Below are 12,693 nucleotides of genomic sequence, written 5' to 3'. Positions count from 1 at the left end.
TTCTTTTGCAGTCTTAGTGGTGAGGTAAATAGTGCCAAGCAAGTGTTCTTGTGTTTTATTCAACTGCCTTTCCTTTGTGCAAACAAGGCCTACATTTGCAAGAACATGCCTGCCAGGACAGCAAACATGTAACTGAGAACAAACTTCAATTTTTAAATGGTGAAAAGAAAAGACTTTGGTCTCCACAAAAAACTGTTGTCAGAAGACGAAAGGTGACTTTAAGTGCAGTCCATAGGAAAATGGGAAATGGAAAACATAGTAATTATTTCTGAAAGCATTTTATTTTAAATCCCATTTTTATAGATAACAATAATAAAAATGTTTATGTGACTAAACTTGGTCTTGAATGCTTTACTTGTACTTTCTTGGCAGAGTTTTGATAAAATAGCGATGTAAAATTTAACGCTGGAGCCTGAGGACTGTCTAAAAGTTGCTTTCAGGAATTTCAGTTGCTCTGACAAATGTAGCGTCTAACTCAGRTAGAATGTCTCATCTGTTAAAAAATGGATGATGGTAGGGCAGAATGACCTTTTGATGTTGCCCACTACAAAAAAATCTAGCATACTTCATTATTAAAGCCATAGCAAAAGCTTCCATGGTCTGCACTAGAAATTTTATATCAGCTATGAAAATTAATCTGATGATATCATTGCGGTCTCCATTTGTCAGGTTGACATGAATGGAAGCATCTCATTGAGAAAAGCACTGGAGAAAATTAAAGGCACCATGAAGCTCCCACTAAAGTCGTTGGAACATGGCCATAGATGTAGCAGGTCTGGGATGAGATTTATCTGCACAGCAGTCTGTGCATTCTTATCTAGCACAACCCTTTATATATGATTGACTCAAGACAAACTTATTGATATCTTGCTGATGTAATGTAGGCAGTTAGGAAGCTACCAGTGCATAAATTAGGTCTACTCGGATTTGCTCCAGTGCTCTGCCAATGTTACTACCACACCATATTCTGCTTCTGCTTTATCTGCCCCATTCACAGGATTTCTGTTGTCCTATGCAGCTTGCTATCCTGTGAAGCTGATTACCTTCCTAACCTGTCGCTTCTGTTATTTGTGTGTGCATACTTTGGTGCACAGGGCAGTGGAATCTCTTCTATTGCTTGGATTCTCATTGTCCCCATTTATACAATATTGTGTTTTATTTTTCAGTGGTAAGAAGGCTAACAGAATATCATAGGAATTTACATATAAGTGATATTCTCTGAAGTGTGAAAATAGTAAAAGAAAATTTTAGGGACAAATTAGGCTGACAGTATACTTTCAGACTGTTTTCGTATTGAATGAATAGCCAACATAAGTAGAAGGTGAAACAGAGCCTTCCTTGTACTTTGGATTTCTTATATTTGTAGGTCCTAGCTTTGATTCCACAATAGATATGATACTAGAAGTTCTTAAAATTGAAGTATAAACATACATACATACATAAAAGGGGTTGGAGGGCAAAAATGGAATTAATGAGTCTCCAAAGTAGGAAATTAAATATCTGATGCTACTTCAGATCAAATTTTACTGAATACCTTAGTTTTGGCATAGTTCTAATGAAATTGTCACCATAGCAGATCTTTTGAGTAGTGTTAAAAATAGTAGGAAACAATTAATTAAGGAACTATAGAAGCAAATTTCTAGTAAATTCCCTTACAAAAGATTAATATATTAGTTGATTGGTTATTTTTAAAACTCAACATATTTAGCCATTTAGCTGCATGACTTTTGCAGATTTGCTGATTTTAATTATAATAGGCTATAATAGGTTCATATAAACAAAATCCACAAGCAATTAAAAGGAAGTAAGCACTCAGTGCTCATCAGCTTATTGAGACTTAAGTAATTTATTCTGACTTGATGTATAAAACTGAAACAATAGTTTGTTGCCCACCAGATCTCTTTTATTTTCTTTTTAGGCATATGTGCTAATGTTACACTTATTCTTAATTAATCTTTTGTGTGAGTCTGTCCTTTCATCTTCTACATGTTTATTCCACCATGCTTTTATCATATCATTATTTTTATCTGTTCCTTGTATATTGCTATACGGTTTTTCCACTATTGGCACCCATTGTTTTCTAAATCTCTCACTCTGGATTTTCTGTTTCTGTCACTGATCTAAATTCTATTTCTAGTTTCTAATATGTCCTGTTCTTTCACTTTCTGTCATCTTTTGACTTGCTTTGTCATTGTTAGCAACACTTTTGATGTTTTTATACCTACTGCATGTATACCCACGTTTTATACCCACACTGCAGGACTACATCTAGATGTGTTTTTATCAGGAGAGGTGAGGGTACTGTCTAAGAAAAAAAAAACATTTCTGAAAGGCGGGAGTTGATTTGAATCTCTTGTTAGCTCAGCAATTATATTCCATTCTCTCCCTTTACCAGTGGATGCTCCAAAGGTTAGGTGATCATATTGTTTTTAATTTCTAGACTCGACTCTCACCTGTGGTAAAGTGAAGAGCACATCAGGTAAATAGAGATTATCCACTTCCCATATACATTACTGGGCAACTTATCCACTTATTTACCACTAAACCACTTCCCTTTATGGCTTCAAAGATACTGTTCACAGTATGAGACAGATGTAAACCAACACCACAGTGTGGAGAGCCTGAAATAATAGCTGTGAGAGATGGGATCTTTTTCTCCTTCTTTCCCATACAGGGTGTTAAGGCCTTAAGCCAAGTGAGAACAAGTTGCCAGTCAGGAGTCTTGACTGTATCTTGGCTTTTCAAAGCCTGAAGGAAARGGAGGCAACAGTCTTGCCAAGAAGAGGAATTTGTTGAAGTAACATTTCACTTTTATGTTGCAACTTGCAGAGTTTGGATTGTAACTAGAGTTTGTGGAGACTCATCACCCTTTTTTCCACAGCATGACAGTTAGGTTTTTCCCTTGCTGAAGAAAAAGTAGGAATTCTTTAGAGTTTAACTGGAAATTTTCCTATTATGGAAGAATTATGTCATTGTGTACCTGCAGCTAAGGATTTTCCAGTTCCTGCACAAGTAGTGTTAATAATATTGTTTAGCTTCCCTTCTCTAGCTGTGTTTTATAACACTTCAGGTAACGAAATATAATTCTCTCTCAAGTCCCCACCCCACTYTATCTATGCCAGGCAGTGTTTAATGCATTAGTTAGCAGGGAATAAAAGAGATCAGTCTGAATGTTGTCTGCTCATTAAAGTTCATGTGTCACCTTTTGCCAAAATATTGTATTAAGTGTAGTGCTTTGGTCAGCTAGTAATTTGTGTGTGCTAGTATGCTATCAGAGTTTGAAGTCCTCCATAGCTTCAGCTGAACAATTAATTCTCTCCTATCTAGCAGTAACATTTTGCTTCCATGTTACACTTCAGAAGTAGATGCATTCTAAACAGAATGTGGTTAGGGACCCTCAAGGAGAAAGATCAGTATATGAATCTAAGTTATTACTACAACAGTTTACTGTGTTAGCTGCTATTGCCTCTGGTGATCAAAACATAATTTTTTTTGTTTCATGCAGCTCTAGGGAATTCTTAGGGCATCCTGTGTCTGTGTGAGATCTCAAAAAGGAGTACTATTGTAATTTTTTGCAGGACTCTATGGAAAGCAGAGACCTGTTATGCTGCTAGCTCATGTCACTGGTGTAACAAATTATAAAGTGAAACAGCTATCTGTGAGAAGAACAAATTCTCATATACGCAAGCATACCATTATTTAATAAATACTTTAATATTGTTAATTGTTTTTTTCCTTTCTTCAGAATATACTTGAATATTTGTATTTTTGTGTTGCAGAATAGTAGATTCTGGTTTTATGTATTCACAGTTTACACAACTTATTTGTGGATAGTTTACAGTAAAATAAAAACAGCAAATAAAAATGACAGGTCTATACCATGTGAAACAGTATAAGATAAAGTAGAGTAGAAGAACTGTGCTTACCCTATCTTATACAACAGACGTACTCCCCAAATATAAGAGGAAGGTCTAAAGAAAGATGGGACATAAAATGTGCTGCATACCATATTCATGCATCCTATAGAGAAAATGAAAATCAAGCAGTTGAACTAGGGAAATTCAGGAAGGGAAGGTATACAGCACGTATTTCTTTTGGGATCCCTTTTTTTGTGCAGTACTGAACATGCTTTTAATATTTGTATATATTTTTAACCAGGTTTCCCATTAAGAATTTTTGAAAAGTTTACACAGCGTTTTTAGGTCTGATGACTTGCTTTTTCAGTCTTCTGCTAATATTGGGCTTTAGCCTTGTAGGAATTCTAAATTAAGAGAGGCAGCAAGGTTGGCTTTGGATGGCAGAAGAATAAAAAGAACATAGTGCAGCCTTCTTTCCACCTCCAACCTCACTTCCCACCTCACTGCAAAAATCTTAGATTTACTGTATTTACTGTAGACTATGATTAGATAATCCTGGAAATGGGTAAACATGCTTCAACTTTTTGCCAGTGATATAGAGGCTCAGAAACACAARCCTCCATGGAAATTCTGAATATGCAGCCAATACTTGTTTACGTGTAGTTTCGTTCATGGCTTCTGTTAGCACATTGAAAATTGATTCCATTTACTGTGTTGCATGTTACCAAAGAGGAACTCGTCTGTTATTCTGGCAACTCTGTGAGGTAGGAAGAATCCTGCTACAACAGCTTTAACGTTTTGCTTATGTGGAGACAAGAAAGTTATATGCATTTTCAAAAATGCATGAAAAGCCTTTTCCCTTTCAAAGCTTATTGTTTCACAGCACATGGTCAAAATTAGTGCTAGTTTAGGGTAGTCTCATCAGCCATTTCAAATTTTTGCAAAAAGAAAAAAAAACAAAAGACAACAACAACCCAGTAAGGAAAGCTCCACCCAATTCCAGAACATCCAGGCCCAAAAGGACAGAAATATAGCAAATTTAATTAAATAGTTTGCTTAAGGAGCCTTAGTCATAAGTTTTGATTAGAGTTTTGTTTTCACTTGACTGTCACTGTACGTGTATGAGGGATATTTTGTAGAGAATCACACCTATAAACTATTGTAACTTTAAGAAAACAGATTTTTGCATTAAATGTAAGAGCTTTAAGGTGGAAAAGATGTAAATGTTTACTATTACTATCATATGTGGAGAAAGTCAGTCAAGCTGTATCTGCATTCACATGTGGTTGAACACACTGAAACCACTTGTGTATGAAATGATACTGGTAGACCTTGCCTTTTGTAGCTGTGGTTGTACTGAAATCTCCTGTACAAACTTTTTGTTAAACAGCAAACTTCAGTTTCTTGGGGTTTTATCCCTGTTCCCTTGTAGTACCATGCTCACCATATATATTAAGAAAAAGTCTCACCATTTGCCCACTATGTTGTAACAAGTCATTTTTACGAATTTTAGATTGACCCTTTTATTAGTGTCAGTAATTAAATTAAGCTGTATACTAAGTTCAGGTTAGAGTTACAGAAATTCTGATGGAATTATTCCCAAGAAAGTGCTACAATATCACCTGATTATTGCAACATAAATCTAATCTCAAAGTGAAGAAGAGTAATTCATGGTTGGAGGGTTTGTTCCTTTGAAGTGCTTGCCCTTGTTCGTTCATTTTGAAGTTGTTAAAAAAAACTTCATTCAAAGTGAATTCAAGTAAGTTTTGATAGTCCTTCTTCATTAGGTGGTGTAACTCTGCGAAAATGAATTAAGGCTGAATGAGTTCCTTGAGCTGCAAGATGATAGTGAAAAGGATTATATTTAACTTCCTGACAAGGGTTACTGGCTAAAACTCTTCTGGTTTGTTTACTGAGGTTAGGAGTCCTGTCGCTTCTTTGCCTGATTGCTATATAAGAAAGACATGTGGGAGAATACAGAGCCAATTAGTATACTCCTATTATCCTGTTCCTTCTGCTTCTTTTGAAATACGGACAAACACAACCTCTGAAACACCATCTCTTGCCAGGGTATCATTAGCACCTGGTAACTTCCTTGAAGGTTGGCTGCCGTTTTGGCCCTTGCCGTAGAGAATATATAATTCATTAAAAATAAGTACTTCTTTCTCAGCACTGACTAGGAAACAAAAGGTTGTCTCTGCTGCTGGTCTGGGTGCAGATCGCAAGTGTGCTACGATACTGTGGCAGCCTTCCGTGACGTCAGGAGAGAGCTCCTGTCAGCAGCTCGTTACACACACGTTACCTTGGCAATGCACCTTGTGCCAGTTGCTATAGCAACCCTGCTGAAAATTACCTCAGCAGCCACTCAAATTCATTTTTACAAAACTAATTACAGCTATAATTAACTTTTTAAACTTGGTCTGTACTATAAATTTCCTTGGACCTATGCAATTTTTTTTTTTAAGTAATTCTGTACAGTTTTCCCAGTTTTGTTCTTTTGTATAAAGCTTAGCTGAGTGAGTACCGTTTGGGTGAGAGGCCATAGCTACAATATGTCTCATCAAAATAAGACATTTGCTAGCAGATGATAAAAATAAATTCAGAGTGCCATGTAGTTCTGACCTGAATTGTTTGCACAGTGGCTGCTAACTGCAGCACTGACTTCTCAGTAATAACTGTGGTTTTCTGGTTTTGGACTCAACCACAAGTCGATTGCCAGGATATTCCCAATATCCGTATCATTATTATGATTTTATATTTTGACATTAATAAATGAAGAAGATACCAGTTTTGACAATTGCTGGCAACGCTTTTATTTTTTCTGTGAAAGCTCAAGTATATGAAAAGTCTTCTGGTTTGTTTGCAAGACTGCATGGGCGTAGCAGTTTCTTGTTAATACTGAAATGGCAGTTGTGTTACAAAAGCTGATTGCAGAATTTGTGTATGCCTGCATGCATGTGGTGAAGCTCCTGTGGGCTTGCAATATTTACTTTCCTTTTTTTTTTTTTTTTTTTTTAAGTTAGGCCCTTATGCTAAAATATCCTGTGCTTGCCTGTTAAGTGCTTAAAATTTTTGTATGTACCTACTAGGACAAAGACTTGTTTGTCCTCATGAGTGAAGTGTTTAAATTTGTCACTAGCTTGATTAGGACTGCATTAGATAAGTGCTTAAAAGCCCATGGTCAGTCATGTCTTAGTAAGCAATTATACAAAGAAATAAATAAAAATCTTTACTTTCTGAAAGTACTGATAAATTTTAGAGCTCCCTTTCTGTCTTCACCCAAAGCAGCCTGAATTCAGAGACTCTCAAGATATTTCACATAGCCCTGGTGTTTTGTTGGGGGTCTTATAAACTGAAAGTCTTCAAGTCCTCCACTGCTTGCAGAGACACCAGTGGAGAAGCCAGTTCCACCCTGCTTCCCTGCTGGCAGCTCTCGCCTTCCTGCACCACAGCACTGTGCGCCGATGCTCCTTTTCTCTATTAGGCAAATAAGCTGGCTTAATTTGAACAAATTTGATAGTGTTTCTTCACTGGTTCAAATCACTTGGACAGAAATAGGTTGTGGAGCAATTGCACATGCAAAAGAGCCAGCAGCTGGAGAGAGACCCTTGGACAGAGGTGCAGTGGCAAACAACTGAAGTGGGGCTTCCTGCTGCACAGTTGTAGTTCAGAAAAAATTTACATTAGCTAGTGTGTTTGCTGTTTTTATTTAAAGTTGCTGCTTGGTAAATGATTTTTTTCTTTTTCTTTTTTAAGTTTTGTCAGTTTAATAACAGTAGGATGCAAAGTCAGTGTATACAGTGCTGCCAGTCCACAGTATTACTGTATCACCTGGTGACTGGTGAACTTCTTTAAACCCCAGCTTTCGTATGAAAAAAAGAAGGAAATTTCAGCCATATTGGTATGAGGAAGACTTGAAAATATAAGTTGCTATTGTTGCAGTGAATTAAGCTATAATAAACCAGCTAGATGAAATTCTAAATGTTCTGTGGGGTTATGGTGACAGCTATATTAATAATATTTGAAAATTTTGTGTGCTCTTAGCATGTGTTTAAATAGTAATATTATTCCAATTGTCTTTTCTTTTTTATGTAAATATTCACTTGTATTCATTTACATATTACATATTCCTTTTCAGCATTTCGAAATAGCCAGTCAACCCAACAACTAGATTATTTAAAAAAATCAATTCATCACCCTGTTCCTCCTAATGCAATGTAAAAATGTTTTCTTCTTCTCTGAGAAGAGATCTTGTTTTTTTGCAAATGCAGTTCTATGGACATAAAAGTACACTGTTATGCAGATAATGCAAAAATCATGATATTGATATTGAATGTAAATATGGTGATTTGTTTCCTTTGGCATTTTGGGTAGATAGCACATGTCTAAGGAGAGAATTCATTTCTGCAACATAGCAAAATATTCAGATGTGGTACAAATATTCAGATGTGTACTCGGTGCAGTAGAGAAGAAAGGCCTGTGTCAGTCCCAGTGATACAAGGATAATATCTTTTGTAATTAATTGTGCTAGTCTGTATTGGAGGAGACATGAGTTTTAAAGAGAGACTTAAGGAAATTTTAGTGATTTTGGAAGTGTCTTGAAAGGAACTTTGCATTCCTGCTGCAGGCAGAGCTTTCAGTATGATTTTCAGAAACATGTTTAGTAGATGATTTTAATAGAAGACCGTACAAACTGCATTAAAACCTGAATTTCAGCAGTAGTATTCTTCAACAGGAACGTTAAAAAAAAACGTAAAAACAAAACAAAGAAAAACTTACAGAGGAAAAAGCTCTTTTTTATTTTAAAATAATTTCATTGAATATTTGCCCCATTCTCAAGACATGAAAACAGAAGTAAAAGCAAGGTTATGCAACTAAAACCTAAGTAGTCAATTTTCATTTAAAAATGAATACAATGATATGTATATACCTATTAGGTGTTAAGTTAGAAAGAAAGTGGCAGAGGTTAATGTAATTATTCTAAAACAAAAATAAATTGCAGATGATGTATTCTAAATTGCTTTTGTTGGACTACAGATACTGGTTATGACCTGTCAGTAACACAAAGATTTTTTAAAACAATTTTGTGCGTCTTACTTTTAATGGTTTTGACACTGCTTCCTTGATTCTGGTTTTGAATGCATAATTTAGGAGACTTCTTAGAAAGCTCTGCATCCTTAGATCTGTTAAGTGAAGACACTAAGGGGAAGAAATGACACTATGTAAGGATGAGTAAAGTCTCTATTATGGGCTGTATAGGCTGTTTGAGGTGCTAGTGGTGAAATGAGTAAGATGATTTCTGTTTAGTGCATGTGTAAGTACAGAACTTGAGCAGACCTGAATGAGGATGAGGAAAAGGTATGTGTTTTTGAAGGATAAATTAATGCTTCTTCATCTTAACAGCATCAGTGATTTGTGCTAGGATGGAAAAATCCCCATCTGCCCTTTACACAGTAACACAAATGAGACTTGATTGTTTAATAATGTCCTTTTAAATGATTGTCTTTCTAAAATCAGTCGGATATGCACTATTGCATATCTTGTCCACTGTGCTTGCAGTGCAGAAGTACAATAACCAGGCTCACACATTGGAGCCTGCAGCTGAAGCTTTCCAAAGGAACACAACAAGATGATTGTATGGATGACCCCCCTACAAATTTATTCTCTTAAAATACTCCTGCTCCCCTGAGTACCACTGTAGTATGTAATAACCCACAATGCTTCTTTGCACCTTTTTTATTTTTTTCCCCAAACCAAAACCGTATTTTTTGTCAGAATGAGAGGGGAAGAAGAGGCCAGTTAGTGTTTCGGAGTCTTTGTGGGTTTCATGTTGTGGCGGTTATGTATTTTGTTCATTTGTTGTTACTTCTTTTCACCCAACAAATTGATGATCAGCTTGTCCACTCTGCCTTTTGTGTGAAAAATCTAAGGGCAGATGAAACGCTCTGATTCTCAAGGTCTTTTTCCTGTTGACAGAAACTAGTCAGTGTTCTGAGAAAATATTTTCAGAATAGTAGCTTCTGAATATGATAATGTGCCTCAGATACATAGTTCAATGCATCTTTCTAAATATATGTAATTTTTTCACATTCAACATTTACTATCAGCTTAATCTTTCATGAATAAAATCTTAGTGAGGAAAGTTCGATAATATTTTTGGCTCCCTCACAGATGTAACAAATTAATTCTTCTGTATTTTTGCTGTAAAGTAGAACAAAAACTGCTTTGTTTCTGTCATTGTTCATAATGAGTTGCTTTCTCTATTTCATAACAAATCATTCAGAGCATCTAGAAGTAGTCTAATTATTCCTTGTGTGGGTTCATTTAAAAAAGAGCACCTTGAATAATAACCGTGAAGAAAAGAACATGTTCAGAGCTTCAAATACGTAGCGCTTTGAGAAATTACAGGGAGTCCATTGCTGCCTCCCTTGGAACGAATCAGGGCAGCCTTAAGTTATTTTAGCTTGCCGGTGGCTAACTCTGACCAGCTAGTCGTTCTTGTGCTTGAAAGTAGCCAAATGCACAAAAACTTCATTTTCTGCAGCAGTCTTTCTCTCAGACAATGTACCCTGGGGAGACCCCAAACTGTCTGGAGCACTAAATTTGTGTAACGTACAACTCCTGGATCCAAACAGGCTATCACACATTGCTATGTTGCCCCTCTCTTTTTGAAGCCTCTCTTTTATGAAGGTTCATTAAAACTTCCTGTGCACTGCTGCTTTATGGTTGAAAAACACCATTAAGCAGTAGCAGAAGAATTGTGTGCTGTAGCTAACAAGCCCTTAAAAGCAATTTTATTGCAGTTTCAGATTATTTGCGAACCGACTGGGATGTATTTCATGTGCTGCAGGCGTATTAACTTGATCAGAAGTTTCAGTCCAGATACATGAATTTCAGGTGCTAGAGATCCAAACAGATGATCATAATGCTCTCTTCTGATAACAAGATCTAGAGAGTTTTTTAATTTGTCGGGGGAGGGGGGCTGTTTTTTTTTTTTAAATCTCCAAAGTGTGCTATTCATCCTCCTACCATTTTGTAACTGATAATGATTTCTGCTAAATCAGTTAAGTATTATTTGGGAGATTCTTGTTTATCTATCCATGTATCTGTACAGACATTGCAGAGTGAACATCAAGAAATACATCATAGTTTCAGAAAAAAATGTGCCATTTTATTTCTTACAGCTTTTTCTCATATTATTTGTTTTTAAATTATCCAGAATTGAGTAGTCGAAAAACTTGAATCTGTGTGAAAGCCAAGCAAATTTATATGACAAACAGACTAATCATGCTACCCCTCTGCAGAATTTATTTGAAGCTAGGAAGAAATACAGGAAGGAAGAAAGGAGCACACCTTTATACTTCCTCCCCTCTTTTATGCCGACCATGCTCTTTTTTCTGCTGCCCTTCTTCCTATCCCACACCCCGTTTCCTTTCCCAGCTCCTCCCTGCTCTTTTCCTCAGTGGGATTATGGTGTCACTGTCTTGCATTCCTGTTGTTTCTCCCTGTCTACAGCTATCTTAACGACTTGGACCGCATCGCAGATCCGGCCTACCTGCCAACTCAGCAAGATGTGCTTAGAGTTCGAGTCCCAACAACAGGGATCATTGAATATCCGTTCGACTTACAAAGCGTCATTTTCAGGTAGAAAAATGAAACCTATTTGCTTTGTTTCTTTTGGTTCTTTTTACATTAGTAATATCATGTATAGGATGTTGGTTAAAATTACACAAATACAAATTATTCTATATTTTTTAATTTTGAGCTCAGGCATATTATTTTTGTGATATTGTCCATGTATGACTAGCAACTGATGTTAAAGATGTCCAGAGGATGAGAGACAAATAAACTTGTCTTTTTCTAAATATATATTACAAATGGGAAAACTGGAATTCATTTTTCCATAAAATGATTATATGAAATTTTCATTATGAATAATAATCTGATAATAGTCATGTGTCCTCCTAATTCATGCAGATTATGAAATACAGAGGTACAACTAATGTACTTGATCTTTAGCGAGAAATGACATTTTGCAAGTTTAATATCACTCCTACAAATACTTTTCCCCACAGCTCATTTTGAGTGCAAATACGGTTGCTTAAAAAAGACCTATGCAATTACAATTGCAAGTTAGACACCTGAATGTCTAGTTACACTGAGATGCCTAATGAACTGGAAGTACACACTGCCAGCAAATTTGAGTTTTTATTTTGGCTATTAACARCTTTAGTGAATACATATTGTATTATGGTTATGCTCTTAAAAATTGGACAGCCTTGACAAGTTGAGAACTTTGGTGATATCCTGGGACAAAGGCAGGCCACCAACTTGATTCTGTGCACATGTTTTTGTGCTGAATATACAGGGCAGAACTTTGCAACACTCCAAAATCATGGTTAAGAAATTTTGATGGCTTTGAGATCTGTAATAATTTAAATTCAGAAAGCACATAAGACTAAAAAACAAATACAGTAATTTTTCTGTTTCAAACACATTCCGTTGATTTTAAATGCAAATGGAAAAATTATTAAGGAAGACAGACCAGCTTTGTTTTCAGCTAAATTCTTGAATTCAATGTTCGATACATGGATGTTTATCTGTTAAGCTGTTCATGGAGTTGATGCAGATGTTGTTAATATTGCAGAATGGTGGATGTAGGAGGCCAACGATCAGAAAGAAGAAAATGGATACATTGCTTTGAAAATGTCACATCTATCATGTTCCTAGTAGCCCTTAGTGAATATGATCAAGTGCTTGTGGAGTCGGACAATGAGGTAAGCAAGCATCATCCTGAAACAGTGTTTTCGAAGAAAAAGTAATTTCACTAAAATTC

The 12,693-nt window shown here is 36.0% G+C and overlaps 1 protein-coding gene across 1 annotated transcript in view; it reads left to right on the top strand.

Moving 5' to 3' along the window:
• LOC112965399 (guanine nucleotide-binding protein G(q) subunit alpha) overlaps nucleotides 1-12,693 on the top strand; it is a 126,106-nt gene that overhangs the window by 85,430 nt on the left and 27,983 nt on the right. Inside the window, exons 4-5 of the mRNA XM_026064352.1 lie at nucleotides 11,373-11,501; nucleotides 12,505-12,634. Of these exons, the coding sequence (XP_025920137.1) occupies nucleotides 11,373-11,501; nucleotides 12,505-12,634 (259 nt within the window). The remainder of the gene's footprint in view (nucleotides 1-11,372; nucleotides 11,502-12,504; nucleotides 12,635-12,693) is intronic.

Source organism: Apteryx rowi, unplaced genomic scaffold (genome assembly GCF_003343035.1).
Source record: "Apteryx rowi isolate R43461 unplaced genomic scaffold, aptRow1 scaffold_214, whole genome shotgun sequence".
Taxonomy (NCBI): domain Eukaryota; kingdom Metazoa; phylum Chordata; class Aves; order Apterygiformes; family Apterygidae; genus Apteryx; species Apteryx rowi.
This window is presented reverse-complemented; position numbering and strand designations above follow the sequence as displayed.